Raw genomic sequence first — 23,983 nt, 5'->3', positions numbered from 1 at the left:
GGAAAAACAACAAAATATAGCTGCAAGCAGCGATGACGGGCCCAAGCACTACGCGTCCATTTCCACTCGACGAGGAACACGTGCATTTGGTTGAGTAAACAAGACACCATGTCTTACCTTCTGCTCAGACATAATGGTTAACAACTTTGATGTGTGTGGCAAATGAAATAAATGTGGAATTATGGCAAGTTTCTGAATACCTTTGAACATCTATTGTTGCCAGCTGGAAGCCCTATGACCGTGACCCATCATGGCCACATTCATGTCATAAGAATTATTAAACATATGGCTGAGTTTGTCAAATACACCCGAATACAATACAACATCATGTAATTTGATCCGTTGCCATGACAACACTTTTCAATTGATCAAGAGTTCCTTCACAATTTTACATCAGCGGTGTCTTGGCATTATTGTAAACAATTTTGAAGCGATTTGGGTAAATGTAAGAGGACTATTTCAAAGTATGTTGTAAGTGCCACATTTCCTGCTTCCAGTTGGTGGCGCTATGGCCGTGATCCACAGTGGCCACATCCATGTGATGGACCTACAGATCTGAGATATTCTTCATCTGAGTTCTGCAGAAGAAAGAAAGACATACACATCTGGGATGGCATGAGGACGAGTAAATGATGAGAGAATTTTCATTTTTGGGGAACTATCCTTTTAAAGAAGGTGATTTATAAGAAAAAAATAAGCTTTTGTCTTCCATGGAAGAAATAAAGTCATACAGGTCTAGAACAAGTGAGTAAATAATGACATAATATTTGTGTGAACTATTCTTTTATGCAGGTGTGTATTTTGCCACTTTTTTTCTCTTTCTACATTTCAGGGCTGAAGATTCAGAAGAGCCAAATGTTGGATATTCACCAGTTGCCCTGTTAACAGCAGTCAGAGAACTCACAGATGCTGCAATTCACTACAATCTGGTCAGACATGTCATTGTTCTTGAATGTGGTCATCACCCACCTGCCCGGGCTTTTCAGATTTCTTTTTACATTTGGACTGATTTATGCATTGGAACTGAGTTACCCAAAAGAGTTTTAAAGACAGGTGGATTTATAAGGTTTTAATGGTGAAGGATGTGCAACACTAATGCAGCTCAAGACAATTTATCCTGTCGCTGTCAAATGCTTTTTGTTTTGTTCAGTGTTGTGCCTCATGTTTTGTCAATAATTGTACCTTGACTTTTTATATTAAATATGTTTACTACATGCAGTTTGCATATTTATTTATGTTTAATCTGCAAAATTTTTACATTTAAGGGAACTTAAAAAAAAACAAGGCAGTTACAAAACATTTTTAAGTAATACTACTAGTTTCAAGTCACCTAAAATTATATAGTTTAATTATTAAGTTAACATGGCTTAAAAAAAAAGTTAATACAAAGCATATTAATTATTTCAAAAACACATATTTTTTTAAGTTGTATAAATATATTAATTAAATTTGCTGAACTTTAAATTGAGTTGTGGTTATATACATTAGTAATTGCATATTTTGATTGGACCAAAAAAAGTATTTTAATTATTTCTTTTATATTTTCTGAGAAAAACAAGTTATGCATACTTGAGACTTAAGTTTTGATACTTGTAAAAGTAAAGGCAGTAAGTTGCCTTATAAGTTAGTAGAACTTATAAGGGTTTACAGTGTTTTTAAACCCTCCAACAATTGGCCCCATTTACTTCCACTGTAAGTGTCTCACTTAATGAAAAGGAAGGACGAGTCAAAATAGTTTTGTGGTAATCAACACTGACACAAATGCTTTTGACTGAGCTTGACTTATATTGAACCTGTATTCCCTTAAGCTTTGAATGTGGTATGTACAACAGACTTCAGAACTTTTTTCCAATAAATGGATTAATTTCATACCATGTGCTGCCTCTGTAGACTCATTTAACAGTCACTGAAGAATGAAAAAACAGAACTGACATTTATATCTGGCATTATACCAAGTTCTAGTAACTTGACCTAATCGACTTCATCTAACGTGATATAAAGATGGCAGCTAAACAAGATAAGACGGCTTAAATGTAGGAGAACATAACTGATTCAAGTTAAATGAAAACCATTAATTCAAGTTAAACGAAAACCATTCATTCAAGTTAAACGAAAACCATTCATTCAAGTTAAAAAAACACCATTCATTCAAGTTAAACGAAAACCATTCATTCAAGTTAAAAAACACCATTCATTCAAGTTAAAAAAACACCATTCATTCAAGTTAAACGAAAACCATTCATTCAAGTTAAAAAAACACCATTCAGTCAAGTTAAACGAACACCATTCAGTCAAGTTAAACGAACACCGTTCAGTCAAGTTAAACGAACACCATTCAGTCAAGTTAAACGAACACCATTCAGTCAAGTTAAACGAACACCATTCAGTCAAGTTAAACGAACACCATTCAGTCAAGATAAACGAACACCATTCAGTCAAGTTAAACTAACACCATTCAGTCAAGATAAACGACCACCATTCAGTCAAGTTAAACGACCACCATTCGTTCAAGTTAAACGACCACCATTCAGTCAAGTTAAACGACCACCAGTCAGTCAAGATAAACGACCACCATTCGTTCAAGTTAAACGACCACCATTCGTTCAAGTTAAACGACCACCATTCGTTCAAGTTAAACGAACACCATTCGTTCAAGTTAAACGAACACCATTCATTCAAGTTAAACGAACACCATTCAGTCAAGTTAAATGAACACCATTCATTCAAGTTAAACGAACACCATTAATTCAAGTTAAACAAACACCATTAATTCAAGTTAAACGACCACCATTCAGTCAAGATAAACGACCACCATTCAGTCAAGTTAAACGACCACCATTCGTTCAAGTTAAACGACCACCATTCAGTCAAGTTAAACGACCACCAGTCAGTCAAGATAAACGACCACCATTCGTTCAAGTTAAACGACCACCATTCGTTCAAGTTAAACGAACACCATTCGTTCAAGTTAAACGAACACCATTCATTCAAGTTAAACGAACACCATTCAGTCAAGTTAAATGAACACCATTCATTCAAGTTAAACGAACACCATTAATTCAAGTTAAACAAACACCATTAATTCAAGTTAAACGAACACCATTCAGTCAAGATAAACGAACACCATTCAGTCAAGTTAAACGAACACCATTCAGTCAAGTTAAACGAACACCATTCAGTCAAGTTAAACGAACACCATTCAGTCAAGTTAAACGAACACCATTCATTCAAGATAAACGACCACCATTCAGTCAAGTTAAACAAACACCATTCGTTCAAGTTAAACAAACACCATTCATTCAAGTTAAACGAACACCATTCAGTTAGTTTTACATGGTCTGTTTTATTGGGTTTAAATTGACTTCAAACATGTGGAACCACTGTCCAAGACTGAATCATGTTCAGCCAAAGTGCTATTTTTTTAGTGTAATTTGTAATATTTAAATGTTCAAATGTTCCATTGCAGGTTCATTCTGCTTTTATTATTATTTTAAATATATATGTGTATGAATGTGTGTGTGTATGTTATGTTTTAATTAATATTATGTTAAGGAAAAAAGGCCATAGTATTGTTTTTCAGGGGCAGAAAACAAAAGCTGTTGTTCCCAGAGCAAGAACATTTTAGAGATTGGTTTATCAGCTTTAAAAAATGATGAACCAGTGAAAAAGCAACAAAAGTGTTAAGTGTGAAAAATATGGTTTAGCATTTAAAGCCATTGCTTATGATTTCTTGTAAAATGCTGAACACAATTTGTATGTTGTTTTTGTGAATAATAAATAAATAAAAAAAGAATCAACGAGTGGCGGTTTATTTTTTAATTAGTATTGTGAACTACTTTCCAAAATGTTGCTACAGGCATAAAGTTTTAATTCTATAGCATAATGTAAGATTATATATATATATATATATATATATTGGCAACTGCTGCAAAAATGGCACTATTTCAGTGATTTTTAAGTATTATGCAGACAAATCTTATCCTGCTTCAATAAGATAATTCGTTTTTTGCAGTTTATATTTTTTAAATGAAGAATGACATAATGCAAAAGTACAGATAACCTACATTTAGAGAAAGAAAATGCATTTATTTTTACAGTTTATTAATGAATTTGAATAATTAAAAAAAATTGACAACTTTTGACAGTTAATTTAAACCTGGGCTTTTGCAAAGTAAAATTACGTGTTTTTTGTTTTGTTTTATATATATAAATGGTCTTATATTTACAGTATTAGATTTACAGTAATTATCTGTACTTAAGCTTTTATTTATCATTCTTTTAAAGATAATTATTCTGTGTTTTAGAGGTTTATGACTCTATTCTAACAATTAATATATGTTAAAATGAAAAGATTTCATGGAATTGTAGGGAGATTTCTTGCAGAATTACAGTAATAGATGTTAATTATGGTAAAGCTAATTACAATTTTTTTTTTTTTTTTACAGTTTATTTATGTTTTTAATCCAACAGTATTTTTCTGTTTTTCAACTGAAATTTTCTGGCACTCCTGCTACCAGAAAATTACATTTTTTTTTATTTTTTATTTTTTTTACAGTGTAAGGCCATTTCTTTGACCTGTAGTTTTGCTCCAAAATCACAGGCAAAAACTTTCCTTTTGACCCCCCCTCTACAAAATAATGGATTACTCAGTAAATATCCATGGCATTTAATATTTTGGCTTTCGTCATCATTAATGTTTATCTTTCATAAGAAAAAGTATGAAAAAAATAAACAAATGTTACTGAAATTTGGTTGATTTGACATGGAATAACCCTATAGGCACAATTGTTGATGCCTGTAACACAGTCTAGTCTCCATCTAAAAAAAACAGTCTGGTCTAGTATCTGAAGTCCTCACGATAACCAATCTAGTCAATGTCATGGTGTGTGATTGTAAACGTGTCTTATTATGCCCACCTAAGGTCAGTTTTACTTATAATAGTTACTTTTGGGTCAAATGTGGGAAGACAAACTGATATTTAATCTGCATTACAGACAAACTTGTACCCAGAAAGTCATGAAAATTGAAGACAGCTTGTCTTGGCATCCAATGATCAAGTGGCATCAGAGACTGACCTCCAGCTGATAACGTTACTAAAGAAGAAGTCTAAACGGGCGTTAAGACTGACAGCTATAAAGACTGCTGGATGTTGCAGGTCATTGTACTGTTGGTTGCTACTTGACAGCTGTATTCAACCATTTTAAGGTCTATGACCTGTTCCCATTCCCTTATATCTCAATGGTAGTTGTTTGGCTGGCACATGCCGCACCGGAAGTACTGTATGAGACCTGCATGCTGCCATCTTTGCTGTTTGCTCTTGGGCACTCTGGGCAAGAAATTTTTTAACATTGCATAGAGTCTATAAACTGCTCAACTTTATCGCAACATTGTCACTTAACCTCAAAACGGCAACTCTCATTGCGAATGAATAACTTCAAGTCACTTTTGACACGCTCTACGTCTCCGCAGTATTGTGCTCAACAAGTCACGTGATAAGATGCGCGGATTGACGGTTTCAGATGCGGAGGCAATTGATATTCGTTCTCCACCACCCGGATTGAGGCGAGTCACTACGCCACCACGAGGACTTAGAGCGCATTGGGAATTGGGCATTCCAAATTGGGGAGAAATTTCCCCCTAAAATTGATAACCAATCTAACAAGAGTCTTTGAAGATGTTCCATGATGGAATAAAGAAAGTCAGATGGATTTGGAAAGAAATGAAGGCGAGTACATGATGATAGAATTTTAATTTTTTGGGTGAACTACGCCTTTAAGACTTTCTGGGTACTTCAAGTAAAAAAAATAAAAATAATCCCAAATCTGAGAGTTTAGAAATGGATTTCTAGCTCTGGTGTGTGATTCAGGTGTTGATTTCTGGAATAAGCCCTCGGTTCACCCGCAGACAAACTCAATCATGGAATCCATTAACTCAAGACTTGTTCAAAGCTGATAACTGATGGAGGGGTTAAGGGCTCAGGTCGGGATTAACCCCCAGAACTGCACTTGTAAATACAACTCAATCATGGACTCGGCCCCTTGGGACGAATCAGCGCTGTAGATCCACAGACCCCACAGGATGAAGACGACGAGGGATAATTCAGCTCTTGAACATTCCCACAGACTGACTTCTGCTTTACCTCACCTCAGTGCATCAGTCTGGAGTAATTAATGTGTTTAGACCAGGAGAAAGACCAGCTTGAGGCTGACATTATGAATTTATCCATACATCACTCTTCTAAAGGAAACCTGGAGCACAATATAATCTCATAGAGCAAATCTCAGCCCCCAAGTGGAAGCTATCAGCAAATCATCAGCATCATTATTAAATGAATGAGTTGTGAATGGAATGAAAAAAGTGATGTATTCAGAAAAGTTATATACATTAAGTCCAGCATCTTGAGTTACACTGAGAAAATCTTAAGTGTAATATACGAGGAAATCAAAATAATATCGATGTGTAATGTGGACAGACTTTGCAGTGAAATGAACTCATGTGACTAGAACTCCTGAAGTCCCAAAAAGTTGGACATGGTACCATGCTTATCCCATTGTTTTGGGGAAATGTTTATAAAGGATCAACCTTTGTGGGCATATGGCATGGTAATACCATGGCATTCTTTAAAAAACCTTTGGAGTACTATGTAAATAAAATAAATGACATCAATAACTATTGTAAACAACATACGGGGAAATCAATCAAATAAACCGCCTAAAACAAAAAAGAACAAAAACGTACCAAAAATGTGGTATAACTATGTTTTTGAACCATGTTTTAACCATGGTAATCATATATTTTTACCATGTTTTGTAAAATCATAGTTTATGGAGAGATACCATGGTAATACTATGGTATACTTTGAAATCCTCCAAATGTAATTGGTATATATTAGTACCATTGTACTGCCATTTGATCCCAACACTGCCCCATGGTATCACCCAAATGTTTTTGTAACCATCTCCAGAAGAGAAGCATCATCTAAAATCAAATCAATATCAGCCCAAATAGAACCATCTCAACACTGTAAACCACAATGTTGTCATTACTGGAAAAATCATGTTGTCTTACTTAAACACTGCTTGAAATATCAAGTTTTGGGCTCATGACTCAAATATCTATGTTCCTTGAACTTAAATTTTCTTAAAAATCCATAGACTTAAGACTTTAAATAACTCAAACGACTGAGTCCAAAACTGAGGCTATGGGGAATACCCATAATGCCTTGTGCTTGAATTATTTAATTATGTTTCCTTGGTCAAAGTGAACACATGGGGGCATTTAAGTAATTGTTATTAAGAATTCACAGAAGTTTTACTTCTTTTGTGGTATTATTTATGTTGTTGTTTTGTTGCAAATAGTTGTTTGATGTGATGTCACCATTAGGGTGATCGGTGTCCCCTTTGGTCAAGTGTGACCTTGTAAACACTATCTCAGTTCTCCTTGGGAATGTGCAACTGATGTCCAGATGCATTTATATGAGAAATACATTTAATGACTGACCTAGAATCAGTTATAACCTTCTTTATTTAAGCTGTGTTATTGTATGACCTAAATTTGAGTTAATTCTATTAAAATAATTAAGTAGAAACAACAACATTTAAATAGCAAATCTGAGTTAAGTATACTTGCATATAGTCAGTGTTCGAATTGCATTAGCGCTCTTTGGGGGGGGGGGGGTCCCCTTACCCGTTACACCCTTTACACACTTGATAGTGCATATTAACTGTGCACATAATAATTAACCTCTAAAGACCGTTTAGTTTTTTTATCCCCTTTTCTCCCAATGCCCAATTCCCACTACTTAGTAAGTCCTCGTGGTGGTGTGGTTACTCACCTCAATCCGGGTGGTGGAGGACAAGTCTCAGTTGCCTCCGCTTCTGAGATAGTCAATCCGCGCATCTTATCACGTGACTTGATGTGCATGACACCGCGGAGACTCACAGCATGTGGAGGCTCATGCTACTCTCCACGATCCACACACAACTTACCACACGCCCCATTGAGAGCGAGAACCACTAATCACGACCACGAGGAGGTTACCCCATGTGACTCTACCCTCCCTAGCAACCGGGCCAATTTGGTTGCTTAGGAGACCTGGCTGGAGTCACTCAGCACACCCTGGATTCAAACTCGCGACTCCAGGGGTGGTAGTCAGCGCCAATACTCGATGGGCTACCCAGGCCCCTCCTCTTACGACCAGGGCCGTTTCAGACCATTCTGGCGCCCTAGGCGAGATCCCAATTGGCGCCCCCAATGGGGGGGTGGGGGGGAGAGCGGAGGCCTCCTCTTTGGCACCCTCCCACAGGTGGCAGCAGGTAGTTCGTCATTGCCTAGAAACAGCCCTGCTTACAACAGTTTAGTTTTAAAAAAGAAGATTATTTAATTTTAGTAATTTTGGTGTACAAACAATCATAAATCAAAGAATTGTATCTTACAATGATGTGAGGAATATTAGTGTTTGTCTGCCGCGGATGCACTGCAAGAGATGTGAAGAATGTGAGATGCTTTCTGAAGGGGATTTATTTGGACACAAGCAGGTATGAGAAATGCATTATACCATTATAATTATGATCGTGAGCCTGCATAGATGCAAATTATACGTCATTACAAGCGGTTCACTTCCACGATTTGGTACGATTGCATTCATATCAGCAGCCAACCGTACCAGAGTTCATATGAACCGTACTCCAGACCTCCTTTTCAAGCGAATCTGGATGCGGTTCATGGGTGCGCTTCCGAGTTCGGAAAACAGCGTTCACATTATCCAAAGGAACTGAACTCTGACGTCATTTGACCCTGGGTGCGCACCAAAAGTGCTAGTGTGAAAGCACACTGACAGTGTCACTCAGTCACTCTCTGTAAGTTCCTTCAGAAAACAGCGCGAGGCGCGCTCAGGAGTGTTTAGAATTTTCCGACATTAAAAAAAAGCTCATTTGGATTATTTATAAAAAGTGAAACACATAATTGTCAATGTTGCGTTTTGTCGCTGCAATTATTTGAAAAAATCATTAGTTTTATGTTCCTAGTATTCTAATTTTTAAGAAACCTTAACTCTTATGGGGAGTCCCGGAGCCCCCAAACCCCCCTCATTTCGAACACTGCATTTAGTTACCTTAACTTAAATAGTTGAGTTCATTCTATCTGATCACCAAGTTAAGTGAACTTAATTACACAAGTTTTGGAGAAGCCATTACTTAATTCAATTGAGGGAACAAGTTTACTCATTAAGTTGTGTAGTCAATTTATTAGGGTTTTCAGTGAAGTACACGTTCAATACACTTCAGTGTACTTCTTATTCAAAGCATTATCAATATAATGTCAATTGCTATTGTAAACAATGGGGAAATAAAAAAAATATTGATGCAGAATGTGTACAAAAAAAAATATTTAAAAAGTACCAAAATGGAGGAATTACCATCTTGTTTGTTTGGACAATGTTCCATCACCAAAGTACTTTTTGTAACCACATCCAGAATATAACCATCATCTGAATTAGATATCAGCCCAAATAAAACTGATAACAATCTCTAATCAATCATAAAACTGTTTCATCACTAATGAATCTGTTATGAGTTCATACACAACCAGCCAAACAAGAGATGCCAACAGCTTGAGAAACACACACACACACACACACACACACACACACAAAATGGATTCATTTCAGACCGTTTTCATTAAATTCACCCATTCAGAGCCAACAACCCTTCATTATTACTCACGGGTGGTCTTATGAGCCCTCATAATGAGTTATAAACCTGCATTAGAAGAGAGAGAGAGAGAGAGAGAGAGAGAGAGAGTCTTCGACAGCATCATCTAACCTATACTTCTATATGGCTGTGAAATCTGGGGCCCCAAATATAAACTGAAATTTTGAAATATTGAAATTTTCCACCTAGAATTCTACAAAAACATCTGGGAATTCACAGAAATGCTCTGAGTCTGGGTTGTAGAGCAGAACTAGGCTGGTTCCCTCTCCTCACTGAAATCCAGAAGACAGCAGCTAAGTTCTGGATCCATTTGTCAGACACACCTCCAGATAACTACCATCACTGTGCCTTTACACACAGGACAGGACACCGAGAGAGTGAAACATATCAACTAAATTCATCCATCCAGTTCAGACTGGCCAAACTGAAACAGACAGAAAGATTAACCCAGAAGAATACATTCATGATTGGCAGCACAAAGTCACACAAGTACATAAATTAAACTACTTCCACAGAATCGAGACTGATTATAAATTGGCACCATATCTGATCCATAATAAAGACTATCGTCTGAGTGAGCACAGTCTGTCTGTACAGAGGGTGGATACATACAGAACTGGAGATCCAGAGAGGACAGATTGTGTAAACACAATCATGCTAATAAAGTACTTTAAATTGAGAGAGAGAGAGAGAGAGAGAGAGAGAGAGAGAGAGAGAGAGAGATGAAACACGTCACTCACCTTTACAGACACCTGTCTCAGGTATGAGCGCCGGTCCAGTGCGGTTCAGAGCGGCGCAGGTGAGTCCATACCCGCAGTAGCCCAGAGTCCAGTCCGGACCAGCACACAGCTCGAGCTCGAGCCGAGAGCACTGCTCACAACAGCCGCACGGGTCACGGGCCAGAACCCGAGCCGAATCACACCCGAGCGGGCTGAGCCTCGGGCACGAGCGGAGTGCGCACGGGGAGCATTCATGACACTCAATCACGTGCACGCAGAACACCAAATACATCACAGCCAAACACGAGCTGTTTTTAAAAACACACATAAACATTCTGATGCCTTTACTGAGGTATTAATGATAAATATCCAGATGAAACAGTCTCATCCGTAGAACTTCAGATGTCCAAACTTTCTAAAGTGTCCAAATAATCCAAAATGTTTGCAGGTAGATGAAATAAAACGTTAGTCAAACTTCTTTAAGCAGGAACTCAGTAAGTTCAAATGAAGCTGTTACAGTGTAGCACTGATGATGATGATGATGATGATGATTCTCTCCGTGTTACAATGTATCACTGAATCACTGTGACTCAGACTGAGAGTTCTACACGCGCTACAGGCAGAGACATCAAAGTTACGCCCCTCCTACCGAGTGACGTGCAGCTCAACCAATCAGAAGCAGCGAAATGAGGGCGCGCTCAGGCCAGAAAAGTGCATAAAGCAATGATGCAGCGGAATGAGATTTCATTCAGTTTCCCCCTGGACATGAATAAAGTTATTATTTCAGCAAAAATTCAAAGGTTCAACAAATTGACATGAATCTTATATAGTATTTATATAAAAGTGATAAAAAGTTATTTGAGTGATAAATCATCACTAACAAAAAAGTACCATATTTTTGTTTTGTTTTTTGTGGAAATGAACTATGGTTGTCTTTGAAGTACATATATGAGCCCAACATGTTATTCTGATGATGCTAACAGCTCCAAAGTTCTATATTTTCTTTATCTGTCCTCTCAGAGATAAAGCTCTGGTCAGTTTCTCTTACCTTCCGAGAAGCGGTCAGACTGAAGCTGTCTGCAGTGACACTGGCACATACAGCACATTCATTTATTCATTCAATTAATTAATACTTTTCTAGTATTGCCCTGCTGAGAGCAACACAAAGAACCCTGTGAAGAGATTTCTCCTCTGTTATTTCTCCATGACAGACTGCTGTGCTCTCTGACCCCGTGACCTTTGACACCGAGGTGGAAACTTGACCCTTAACATCATCATAGCAGCAGTCTCAAAAGGTCAGAGGTCATGGTCTGTATGAATTTGCATGTGTTTGTGTGTGTGTGTGATGACTCTATTTATGCAGTAACACTCTTGTGTTTCTCCTTTAGCGAGATAACTGCACGTGTGACATGCGCAGGTTGTCGATGGACAGTTTTAACGATACATAGCAGGCCGATAGATTTGATTACTAGCGTTTAAGTGAAGAGCGTCCGGTGGAGTGAACATCTCCCAGCACTCACTGTGAAGTGGCTGTGTAACTCTAACTTAACACTTGTGCGACCTTCGGAAAATTTTTGTCTTTTTACTTTTTGTTTTTTTCTGTTATTTTGGCTGTGTTAATGCCAACGGCATACATTTTGCCAAAGGTGTGTATTTTTGGGGGGAATTTTGATATTTCAACCTCAGTTCCTATAATACATCTATAATACACTGTGTACACAAAATAGTTACACTCAGAACCTTCAGGACAAAAATTCCCCCATTGAAACCCATTAAAACTGCAATATTTGATCCCAGTGCCATTAAAGCATAAAATCATGAATTCTATGATATTATTAACATTTATGCATTTGGCAGACGCTTTTATCCAAAGCGACTTACAGTGCACTTATTACAGGAAAAAACCCCTTGGAGCAACCTGGAGTTAAGTGCCTTGCTCAAGGACACAATGGTGGTGACTGTGGGGATTGAACCAGCAACCTTCTGATTACCATGAATGTGCTTTAGCCCACTATGCCACCACCACTCCCTTGCCACCCCATATTATGCTTTCATTCCGGAGCCCTGTCTTCGAAATTTACATTTTTAATATTTTCCACCAGATGGCGCCATTTTTCTCATGTTTAGCCTATGGAGCAAGTACAAGCTTTTCCCCTATTTTCTGTTTGCTGTATGCACCTTGAATACATGAGAGTATAAACAACTTACAACATAACTCATTTCCAAAAAGTTTTCAAATATATTTTTCAAGGTAATTTTTTATTTATTTATAAAAATATTATTAATTTTTTAGTAAAAAATATCAAGTTTTCTCAAGGTTACACCACATGACTTGAACACAATGTGCCTTTCATAAAAATTTCAAAATGAATATCAGATGTATTTTAAAACTTCACGCTCATTCTTGAGGGTCTAAAGGTGTCCGCTCTGTTTTAAGGTTTTTATGGTCCATATAAACAACAAAATAACTACCTACATATTGGTTACACCCAATGACTTTGATTTGGTGGACAAAAGCGTTTTGAAATATGACTCATATTTTAAAGCACATTTAGCACATAAAGCACATGGCTGATTTATTGATTGTATTTGACGGATACAAAAAATGCTCTGTTTTTTGGTCTTTCCCATTCATTTTCAATGGTCGGTCAATTTTGACCACGAATACCAAAGGTGTAGCTTTTTTTTTAAGACCACTTATACTTCTAGTATTAAGCCCAATTTTTTTATTTTTTTATGTTCAGATGGCAAATGGAGGAAAAGTCACCAAGTCTGGTACTGCTTATGGTAAATGGTCTGCACTTATATAGCACGTTTTTTAACCTTAGTGGTTCCAAAGTGCTTTACACTGTGACTCAGTCACCCATTCACTAACACACCAGTGATGGCAGAGCTGCCATGCGAGGTGCTAGCCTGCCATTGGGAGCAACTTGGGGTTCAGCGTCTTGCCCAAGGGCACTTTGGCATGTGGAGTCATGTGGACCAGGAATCAAACCACCAACCCTGTGATTAGTGGCCAACACACTCTACCACCTGATCCACAGCCGCCCCTAAATAAGGAAAATGTATTTGGGTCAAAAATGACCGAATACCATATGAGGGTTAAAAAGGCTGTGTATAGTAAAATAATGGCAAGAAAACACGTCTTTCTATTAAGCTGTCCATGCGGGCAACACAGCATGACCATAGTAGTCCGATTCATGAGCAAATGATTCTTTTGAACCAGTTCTTTTAATTAATGGTTTAAAAGACTCACTGGTTTGAATTAGTCTAACTACATTTTCTCTGAATGACTCACTGAATCAGTCAAGAGCGGTTACTGAATCACCATTTGACTCACCGACTGAACTGCAGTTATCAATACTTTCAGAAATTAAGCAAAAAGCTGTTTTGTATGCTTAAGATTTGTGTAAATTAAATCGGTATTATTACTGACAGGTTGTTCATATGACAATGATTACATTTGCAACAGTATATATACATACTATATACACAGCAGCACGTGTGCCAGGAGATTGTGCAATAGACACAAAAGGGGGAAAAACTCACACGCAAAAAGCTTCGAATGATCAGTTTCTCGCAAAATGTCTCACACTAAACCACTGTGACCTAAAGCAAAGCACGTTAAAGGACATTTTTCACCAGTGTAATGATGATAAACAAGTCTTTTTGGAAATGGCAACGCTTAGTTGGACAGGATGCCATTGAATGTCTTATATCTTGACTGAGACGCTTCATTTACCAGGTTGAAGGTAAATAACAGATTACACTGCAAACTCAAACTGTTGCACAAGAATGTGTCAGTTTAGAGGTCGCAGTCAGGGGTCGTTGAGTTCAAAGACGCTGCTCTGGAAGTTTTGTGGGATCCTGAAACTAATCGTTATTAAAACAGAGTGATTTTTACTTCTTGTAAATTCTCTCAGTATGTTGAACATTCTCACAACAGCAAAACAAACAATACATTGATCACTGTTATTCATGGGAACTGAGATGTGTTATTTTCCTGTTGCTGCTGTAACTTTGAGCCAGTTTGAGTCACTCGGGAGCTCTTTGGATGTAAAAGTGTTGTTGATGGGCACATGCTTTCTATAAACATGCTTTCAGTACACAATCATTCATGACACTTTCATACTAAATTTAAAAACTCAAAGCATTGGGATGTTCTTCTAACATTTGAGGTTTCGTGCTTTTTGCAGACAATATTTGTGTTGTATACTGTATATTGGAACTCAATATGATAATACATCAGAGGGTCTGGCTGATTTTTAAGTTGCGAAAAACAAAAAAGGATGTGCTAGAATTCATTATATATGATAAAGAAACACATTATAAAGTCAACATGGAATCACCTTATTTACTTTCTTAATGCACATTCCTCGTCTGATTGTGAAGGATTTATAAGTGCATGTTATTCATGTTATTAAGTCTTAATAACTTGCTCAGTCTCTGAAGCTGACATCATCAAGCCCTCTTGTTTTTCAACTACCATATATATATATATAAAGAGACACTTTTCACCAATCAATTCATAATGGGTAAAATCAAGTTTATTTTCAATGAACGTCCTGTTTCACTCAAAGATATGTCAGATTATGGAAGTAAAATGGGTTGTAAACAATGGGTCTTATTTATGAAACACAAGCAGAACAAATCGTTCTTAAATCCATTCATACATAAACTGTCCCACTGAATTAAACACGGCAATTTACAAATTTACGCATTATTTACACATACATTCGTTATGCTTATGTTTCATAAATGAGGCCCATAGTTTCATATAAACATAAAAATAAACAGTCTACATGTGGTTGTGCTTTAATATACTTAATATAAATTAAAGGACAGAAAATTCAGTTTTGTTGAGAAATTCAAGGGGAGCTGCACCAACACACACACACACACACACACACACACACACACATATATATATATATATATATATATATAAAATAAGTCCTCTATATTATTATATTAAAAAAAATATAGGCCTTCACCACTTATTTTGGTATCTTAGTCCTGTCCTAGATCCAGACTTTATTAAACTATGAAAATCCATGATAAAAATATAAATTATTACATGTTTAAGACTATCATCATCTAAACAAAGAGTGAAATAAACAGAAACCATTTAAATATTTATTGTGTGAAAAATATTATCTAATTGTGTGTATTTAGGATACATAAAATGTTTAGCAAGCCACAAGTGTCCGTCATTTTATTTGAGAAACGTTAAAAATGTCATTTCCAGCACAGAATTCTATTAAACACAATACATCTGTGATTGACATGACACAAAAATGACATACATCTCCTGTGATGCATGAACACACACTGTTGCACATTGTTAGTAGACAAATTAAATCAACTAGTGAAAAAATCAAGACTTTACTTTCTAGAAGTCCACAGTACTTAAAGTGCCCGAAGTTGAGTAAACGCCCTCGGCTGATTTTTCTTGATTTGGTGGCCTGATTAAGTTCATCTCAAGACACTCCGCCCTTGACTGTCAGTGTGTTTGACATTTTGAAGTGTCCGTGCTCACTTTCTTCACCTCACACTTGTGGAACTTTAAGTGGTGCTCTCAGAAACGTAATCTGTAAAAATTCCAATGTGAATTGAAAGAGATGTTTGCACCCCCTCTTGACCATCCTACCTGTCCTGACGTTCCACTGTCAGTGATGTCTGGGGCCTTCGACACACTGTGGCGGGTTAATGGCGGGATGACTAGCTGTAACTAATGTTTAAACAGTTGTAAACAGTGTTCAGGAGCACTGCTGGGAATGTGTGAAGCTCACAATAAAGGGTCACTTCTACAGCTCAAAGTGTGGAGGAATCAGCCTCAGGTAATGCTCCGGATTTACAGCAGTGCTTCCACCTGGCTCGGGAATGTCAGTCGGCTTGTTTCAGGGAGATAAATTCCCTCTGTAATTACAGTGTCATCAAGTCCAACATGAAGGTGAAACCAGCAGATGATGCTTTTGTGTCTGACACACCGCAGAGCAGAATTAAAAAAACAAAAAAAACAAAAAACAAGTGTGCTATAAAAACTTCTAAACTGGGTTCTGATAATATGTATATTTTTGTATATATATGTGATACTGTACAGCCAGTCATTATCACAAAAATAAAAAAAAAAAAAAAAAACAACAACAGAGTGATCAGAAGAGCATGGATCATGTACAACCTTCAAGGGGTTTATTTTGCGATAATAACCAGCTAACTGTACATTATCCCGCTTATTACACAGCCACCAACCAAATAAACAAATAAATGGTCGTGAAATATTGATTAGTGTTGACATTATGTTATTATGAGAGAAGAAAGAGACCACAGAGTCTCCAGAAAAAGAGCTGATTTCCTCCTCCAGTTTGCGTCAGAGTTCTGTTGGTGTTCATTTTACGAAAACAACTATCTGACTGCTCATTATCCTGCTTATTACATGACTACTTGCCAAATTAATAAAAAAAATGGATATGAAATATTTATTTGCATTGAAATTATGATATCACGTGAGAAGATCGTGGAGTCTCTAGAAATTGCTGAATTCCACCTCCGGTTTGCGTATAATTGCTCATTATCCCGCTTATTACAAGACTTATTTTCAAATAAACTAATAAATGGTAGTGAAATATTAATTTGTGTTGATACTATGTATTTATGTGAGAAGAAAGAGACCACGGAGTCTCCAGAAACTGCTGAAATCCACCTTCGATTTGCGTATAACTGCTCATTATCTAGCTTATTACAAGACTGCTTTTCAAATAAACAAATAAATGGTCGTAAAATATTAATTAGTGTTGACATTATGTATTTATGAGAGAAGAAAGAGACCACAGAGTCTATAGAAAAAGAGCTGATTTCCTCCTCTGGTTTGCGTCAGAGTTCTGTTGGTGTTCATTTTACGAAAACGACTATCTGACTGCTCATTATCCTGCTTATTACATGACTACTTGCCAAATAAATAAAAAAAATGGACAAGAAATATTTATTTGCATTGAAATTATGATATCACGTGAGAAGATCGTGGAGTCTCCAGAAATTGCTGAATTCCACCTCCGGTTTGCGAATAACTGCTCATTATCCTGCTTATTACAAGACAAATTTTCAAATAAACGAATAAATGGTAGTGAAATATTAATTTGTGTTGATATTATGTTTTTATGTGAGATGTAAAAGACCACGGAGTCTCCAGAGACTGCTGAATTCCACCCCCGGTTTACGTCAGAGTTCTGTTGGTGTTTATTTTGCGAAAATAATGATCTGACTGCTCATTATCCCATTTATTACACAACTTCTTGACAAATAAATAAATAAATGGTCATGAAACATTGACTTGCTTTGAAATTATGATATCATGTGAGCAGAAACAGATCGTGGAGTCTCCAGAAACTGCTGAATTCCACCTGCGGTTCTCATCTAACTGCTCATTATCCCGCTTATTACAAGACAAATTTTCAAATAAACAAATAAATGGTAGTGAAATATTAATTTGTGTTGACATTATGTTATTATGTGAGAAGAAAGAGACCACGGAGTCTCCAGAAACTGCTGAACTCCACCTCCGGTTTACGTCAAAGTTCTGTTGGTTTATTTTGCGAAAACGAATATCTGACTGCTCATTATCCCGTTTATTACAAGACTACTTTTCAAATAAACAAATAAATGGTTGTGAAATTTGATTTATGTTGATATTATGTTATTATGTAAGAAGAAAGTGACCATGGAGTCTCCAGAAATTGCTGAATTCTACCTCTGGTTTGCATTTAACTCCTCATTATCCAGCTTATTACGCAATACCAGGATGACCGCTCTGATATTACTTAATCCCTAGATAAATATCAGACCGCTAGATGGCACGATTGACCAGCAGGAGTTCAAATAAAACATGGAAGAATTTTTTTTTTTTTTAAATGGGTTCTCTGAAAATCAGATAGATTTTAATACTCTTACATCTATTTTAAAGAGCATTTTAAACCAGCCTAAGGTAGTTTGCTAGTCTCCTAGTCTGACCAGCTAAGTGCCCATAACCCCTCCAAACAAAGCAGACCAGCCTGACCAGTGGAAATCAACTTGGTGACCAGCTAAGATCAGTAAACCATCAATTCTGTATCCTGGTATTGTATATATCAAAGTACTACCTGATACCATTACTGTACCATGGTACCACCACAGTGCTTTTCTGCAAGATAATGAACAGCCCATGAGTAGTAGATCATACTGTAAGTGTGTCTGTGACGCCTCCTGGTGGTCATCAGTGTAGTTGCACAATCAAATATGTCAACTCTTGCAGTTACACCACTACAGTGAAATAGCACAGGTTTGTGGATATTGTGCGTAATTTGATGCTCAGATTGCAGCACTATCTCTCTGTGCTTCCAAATTTCATAAGCTCTGATTCACTCGATAAGAACAATTTGCACTTGTTCTCAGAAGAGACACTGAAGGAACATCAGAACCTCACACTGTGCTCCCATTTGATCCAGGTGGAGTCGGTGGAGCATGTAGATCCACACATATAGTCCCTCTACACTCTTAAATATAAATGTTCTTCAATGGTTCTTCAGTTGCAAGTGTGTTCTTTGATTTGAAGAAGCTATAACTTTATTAATCTCCAGTGTTTGGTTTCTGGGATCTTTAAAGCACCAGATGGTTTTATAAAGAAAAAACTAGAATAATTTGTGACCTACTCCTTCGTTTGGAGTCCGAGAAATAAATGTTGAGTTTCATGTACTATAGTAAATAGGAAGTCTATTTTTTCTAACAGTATAATGATTATGTTTGTACTCCAAACCTTTGTATTTACATGCTTTCCTTTTAACTTTAGTGCATAAAGTTCAAAATGTGTCTTTGGGACAAAGTGACTCAAAATAATGGAGCAGGTCACATTTATTCATTGAGGAACTTCAAAAGGTTCTCATTTAATGTCAGTCCGTAAACCCCCTTTTTTTGGTTCTAAATGGAACTATTGTTTTTAAGAATGTAGTTCAAAACTCACATCATTCACATGGAAGATTATTCTTATTTGCCGCTGAGTGCAATTAAAGACAATTAAATATCTGTGCAAACAATGTCCAATATGCAAATTAGGATAAGTCATAAATATACATGATTTATTATTTACCTAAACTAGAGTTGAGGTTTTATTGTGGAGGCTTTATGGATTCTGCTGCTTCCTAAAGCATGAAATAAAATAGATTTTAATGCCAAAACTGATCTTTCAACCCAAACACATCTAGGGTTGATTCTCTGAATGACATAAAATATGCAGATATTATTAAACCTGTAATGATGGAGTGTCTGAAACCCCTCTAAAACCATCAAAACAGACCAGTCTGACCAGTGTAAACCAGCTGTTTCCCCCCTCAGTAGAATAACAGGCCCACTGAGATGTGTTGACTGAATTGAGAACTTTTGAAGCATTGATTTTGGCAACACTTTCACACAATTCCTCTTCCTTCTGTGCCGTCTTTATCACACGACGTTGTGGAACTCATTGTAAGAGTGTGTGGCAGGTTTCCTGTTTTCAGTCCTGTTAAATGCCAGCAAACAATGCACGGAAAAAGAGCCTGTTTAGTGTCTAGACAGCCGTCTATCAGCCTGCGGGCATCTAATCTCGTGCATTTCTTCTAATCTGCTCTGGAGGCTGATAAATATCAGCGCATGATGTCTTGACTGAGAAAATGAAACGTTGTGGTGAACCACTCGAGAAAAACCTGTCTGATATTTACCACAACAGGAAGACACAAGCCGAACACACCACGAAAACACGTCACTGCGGTGTCCACAGCCGTGAGAATAATGACTTATCGGTTTGCTCGCCAACTTAATTTCTCTCCATCTATATCTTGTGTTTACACTTTTTATTATTATAAAAAAAAATTTGCACTATTTATTTTGTGTGTGTGTGGGTCGGTGGCTGTTCTCAGAATGGAATACTACCTTTCTGCTTACTCCATCCTGTGCATTATACACTGTACACTGCCTATTTTTGAAAAATTTGTAAGTGAAGCATTATTTCAAGATAAACATTTCAAACATTGGTGTCACATATGGCAACTTTTGGCCACACAAATACAGGATGCTTAAATTTGAGTGTGTCCCAAATACGAGTGCTTAAATATGGTATGGGAGACCCTCAAACGATTTGCTGTCCATTTGAGGGGAGTCTTGCCGGTAAGAAACGGGACAATAGGCGTCCCGTACAGAATGTCTTAATTTTGGCCACAGTTTCCGGAGATTCTGACTAGGACTGAAGAAATTCATGGGAGCTCGTCTGCATGTCACAAATTTGAAATGTGTGTGCAAAAAATGCCCCTGCTGCGAATTCTTTTGTTTTTAATTGCAACATCCATTGGCGTTGCTAGACCCTATTAAGGAAGGCTTCAGCCTCCCTTAATTTCATCTCAGCCCCCATTCAAAGTAATGTCCAGCATCATCCAATCACTGTCAACCATGTTAAAATAAAATGATACATTATAAATTCTGAATCTATGTACTGATTATCATTGTCACATGTCTGTCAAACATGTTGAGTGATCCAAACATCATCTGCAGCCTGAAACTGAACTTTTGATCAGATTTTAGGAGTGAATGCACTTAACTGCATAGAGAGCTATAGGATGCTCCCTTGCTCCCTATTTAGTGAATGACTTAACCTCCAGTGTGCTGTCTGTCTGCACTGGTCTCAGAACAGTTTGAAATGCACCTTATTTTCATCCTAACTCCATATAAAGCCTCTGAAAGACACATTTTTCAGCTTTTAAATGAATCCATTTATTCTCAATGTGATAATACAGTAAATATATATGAATGCATTTACTAATGTTAATGAATAGAACTGTATTGCACAGTGATTACAAAATAAAATATAACAAAATATATATTAAAATGAAGCTAAATGACCCACAGATGTGTTCAAATTTAAAGTTATTTAAAATAACTAACATATTTTTTCTACATTTGAGGAAATGTGGTGCCAGTGTCCTCATATGTGGACATCATGTTTATCAGCACGCTGACGTGCGAAAAATTAAAACAATTTTTAAAGCGACATATCAAATGAAACAAGAGATACTACTGGTATGGTATGTTTTATGATCAACAAATCCTGGTGTGATCAGAGGAACGTACATTCTATCAAGTCTTTCTGCTCTCCTGATCTGGAATTTCTCATGCTTCTGTGTCGACCATTCTGGCTACTGAGGGAATTCACAGCGGTCATTATCACTGCTGTGTACATCCCGCCACAAGCCGACACAGACCGGGCACTCAAGGAACTGTACGGGAGTATAAGTGAGCAGGAAACCGCACACCCTGAGGCCGCGTTCGTTGTGACCGGGGACTTTAATAAAGCCAGTTTCAATTCAGTCGCACCAAAATACCACCAGCACATTAGTTTCAACATACGAGGGGATTGAGTTTTGGACCATTGCTACTCTCCCTTCCGGGATGGCTACAAATCCCTCCCTCGCCCACCATTTGGCAAATTGGACCACTCTTCCATTCTGCTTCTGCCCACTTACAGACAGAATCTGAAACAGGAAGCACCCACCCTCAGAACAATCCAGTGCTGGTCGGACCAATCAGACTCTACGCTACAGGACTGTTTTGATCACACGGACTGGGAGATGTTCCGGTCCACCTCTGATGACGACATCGAGGTTTACGCTGATAGTGTAATGTGTTTCATCAAAAAGTGCGTGGAGGACGTAGTTCTGACCAGAACAACACGGATCTATCCGAACCAGAAGCCATGGATAAATAGCGATGTTCGCGCGGCACTTAATGTGCGGACCTCCGCTTTTAATTCCGGGAACGCGGAGGAGTATAAACAAGCCAGTTATGCCCTCCGTTAAACTATCAGAACAGCAAAACGCCAGTACAGGAACAAGATTGAAGGACAGTTTAACACCACCAACTCTAGAAGCATGTGGCAGGGAATTAACATCATCACGGTCTTTAAAGGGAATGAAAACTCCGCCATGAACACCGCTGCCTCTCTCCCGGATGAGCTAAATACATTTTATGCTCGTTTTGAGGGAAATAACACCGCCCTCGCGGAGAGAGCTCTCACGGCTAAAGCTACAGAGGTTAGTTCACTCTCCGTCTCTGTAGCGGATGTAACCCGATCCTTCCGACGGGTGAATATCCGCAAAGCCACGGGCCCAGACGGCATTCCGGGCCGCGTCATCAGAGCGTGCGCGAACCAGCTGGCTGGTGTTTTTACAGACATTTTCAACCTTTCCCTCTCTTTGTCTGTAGTCCCCACATGCTTTAAAACATCCACCATTGTGCCTGTTCCAAAGCAATCAAAAATAACTTGCTTAAATGACTGGCGTCCTGTTGCTCTGACCCCCATCATCAGCAAATGCTTTGAGAGACTAATCAGAGATTACATCTGCTCTGTGCTGCCTCTCTCTCTTGACCCATTGCAGTTTGCTTACCGCAACAACCGCTCCACTGATGATGCCTTTGCATCTACAATACACACTGCTCTCTCCCACCTGGAAAAAAAGAACACTTATGTGAGAATGCTGTTTGTAGACTACAGCTCAGCATTCAACACCATAGTGCCCTCCAAGCTTGATGAGAAACTCCGGGCTCTGGGCTTAAACAGCTCGCTGTGCAGCTGGATCCTGGACTTCCTGTCAAGCAGACGCCAGGTGGTTAAAATAGGCAGCAACATCTCCTCATCACTGACCCTCAACACTGGAGCCCCACAGGGCTGTGTTCTCAGCCCACTACTGTATTCCCTGTACACACATGACTGAGTGGCAACACATAGCTCCAATGCCATCATTAAGTTTGCTGAAGACACGATGGTGGTAGGTCTGATCACTGACAGTGATGAAACAGCCTACAGAGAGGAGGTGCACACTCTGACACACTGGTGTCAGGAGCACAACCTCTCCCTCAATGTCAGTAAGACAAAGGAGCTTGTGGTGGACTTCAGAAGAAAAGACAGAGAACACAGTCCCATCACCATCAATGGAGCACCAGTGGAGAGAGTCAGCAGCTTCAAGTTCCTGGGTGTCCACATCACTGAGGAACTCACATGGTCCATCCACACTGAAGTCGCTGTGAACAAGGCTCATCAGCGCCTCTTCTTCCTGAGACGGCTGAGGAAGTTTGGAATGAACCGCCACATCCTCACACGGTTCTACACCTGCACTGTAGAGAGCATCCTGACTGGCTGCATCTCCGCCTGGTACGGCAATTGCACCGCCCACAACTGCAAAGCACTGCAAAGTGAGGTGCGAACTGCCAGACAGATCATCGGAGGTGAGCTTCCCTCCCTCCAGGACATATATACAAGGCGGTGTGTGAAAAAAGCTCGGAGGATCATCAGAGACTCCAGCCACCCGAGCCATGGGCTGTTCTCACTGCTACCATCAGGCAGGCGGTATCGCAGCATCAGGACCCGCACCAGCCAACCCCATGATAGCTTCTTCCCCCAAGCAATCAGACTTTTGAACTCTTGATCTCTCACGATCAAAATACATCAGCACTGCACTTTATTACTCTTACTCTTATATCTCACACCGGACTGTCATAAAT

The 23,983-nt window shown here is 38.2% G+C and overlaps 1 protein-coding gene across 1 annotated transcript in view; it reads right to left on the bottom strand.

Moving 5' to 3' along the window:
- Positions 1 to 11,007, bottom strand: part of LOC127455170 (cysteine-rich motor neuron 1 protein-like) — a 61,392-nt gene extending 50,385 nt beyond the window's left edge. The window contains exon 1 of the mRNA XM_051722819.1: positions 10,451 to 11,007. Within this exon, the coding sequence (XP_051578779.1) occupies positions 10,451 to 10,763 (313 nt within the window). The 5' untranslated portion in view covers positions 10,764 to 11,007. The remainder of the gene's footprint in view (positions 1 to 10,450) is intronic.
- Between the last annotated feature and the right edge of the window lie 12,976 nt (positions 11,008 to 23,983).

Source organism: Myxocyprinus asiaticus, chromosome 17 (assembly GCF_019703515.2).
Source record: "Myxocyprinus asiaticus isolate MX2 ecotype Aquarium Trade chromosome 17, UBuf_Myxa_2, whole genome shotgun sequence".
Taxonomy (NCBI): Eukaryota; Metazoa; Chordata; class Actinopteri; order Cypriniformes; family Catostomidae; genus Myxocyprinus; species Myxocyprinus asiaticus.
The sequence above is the reverse complement of the archived record's forward strand: the minus strand, read 5'-3'. Positions and strand labels throughout refer to the sequence as shown.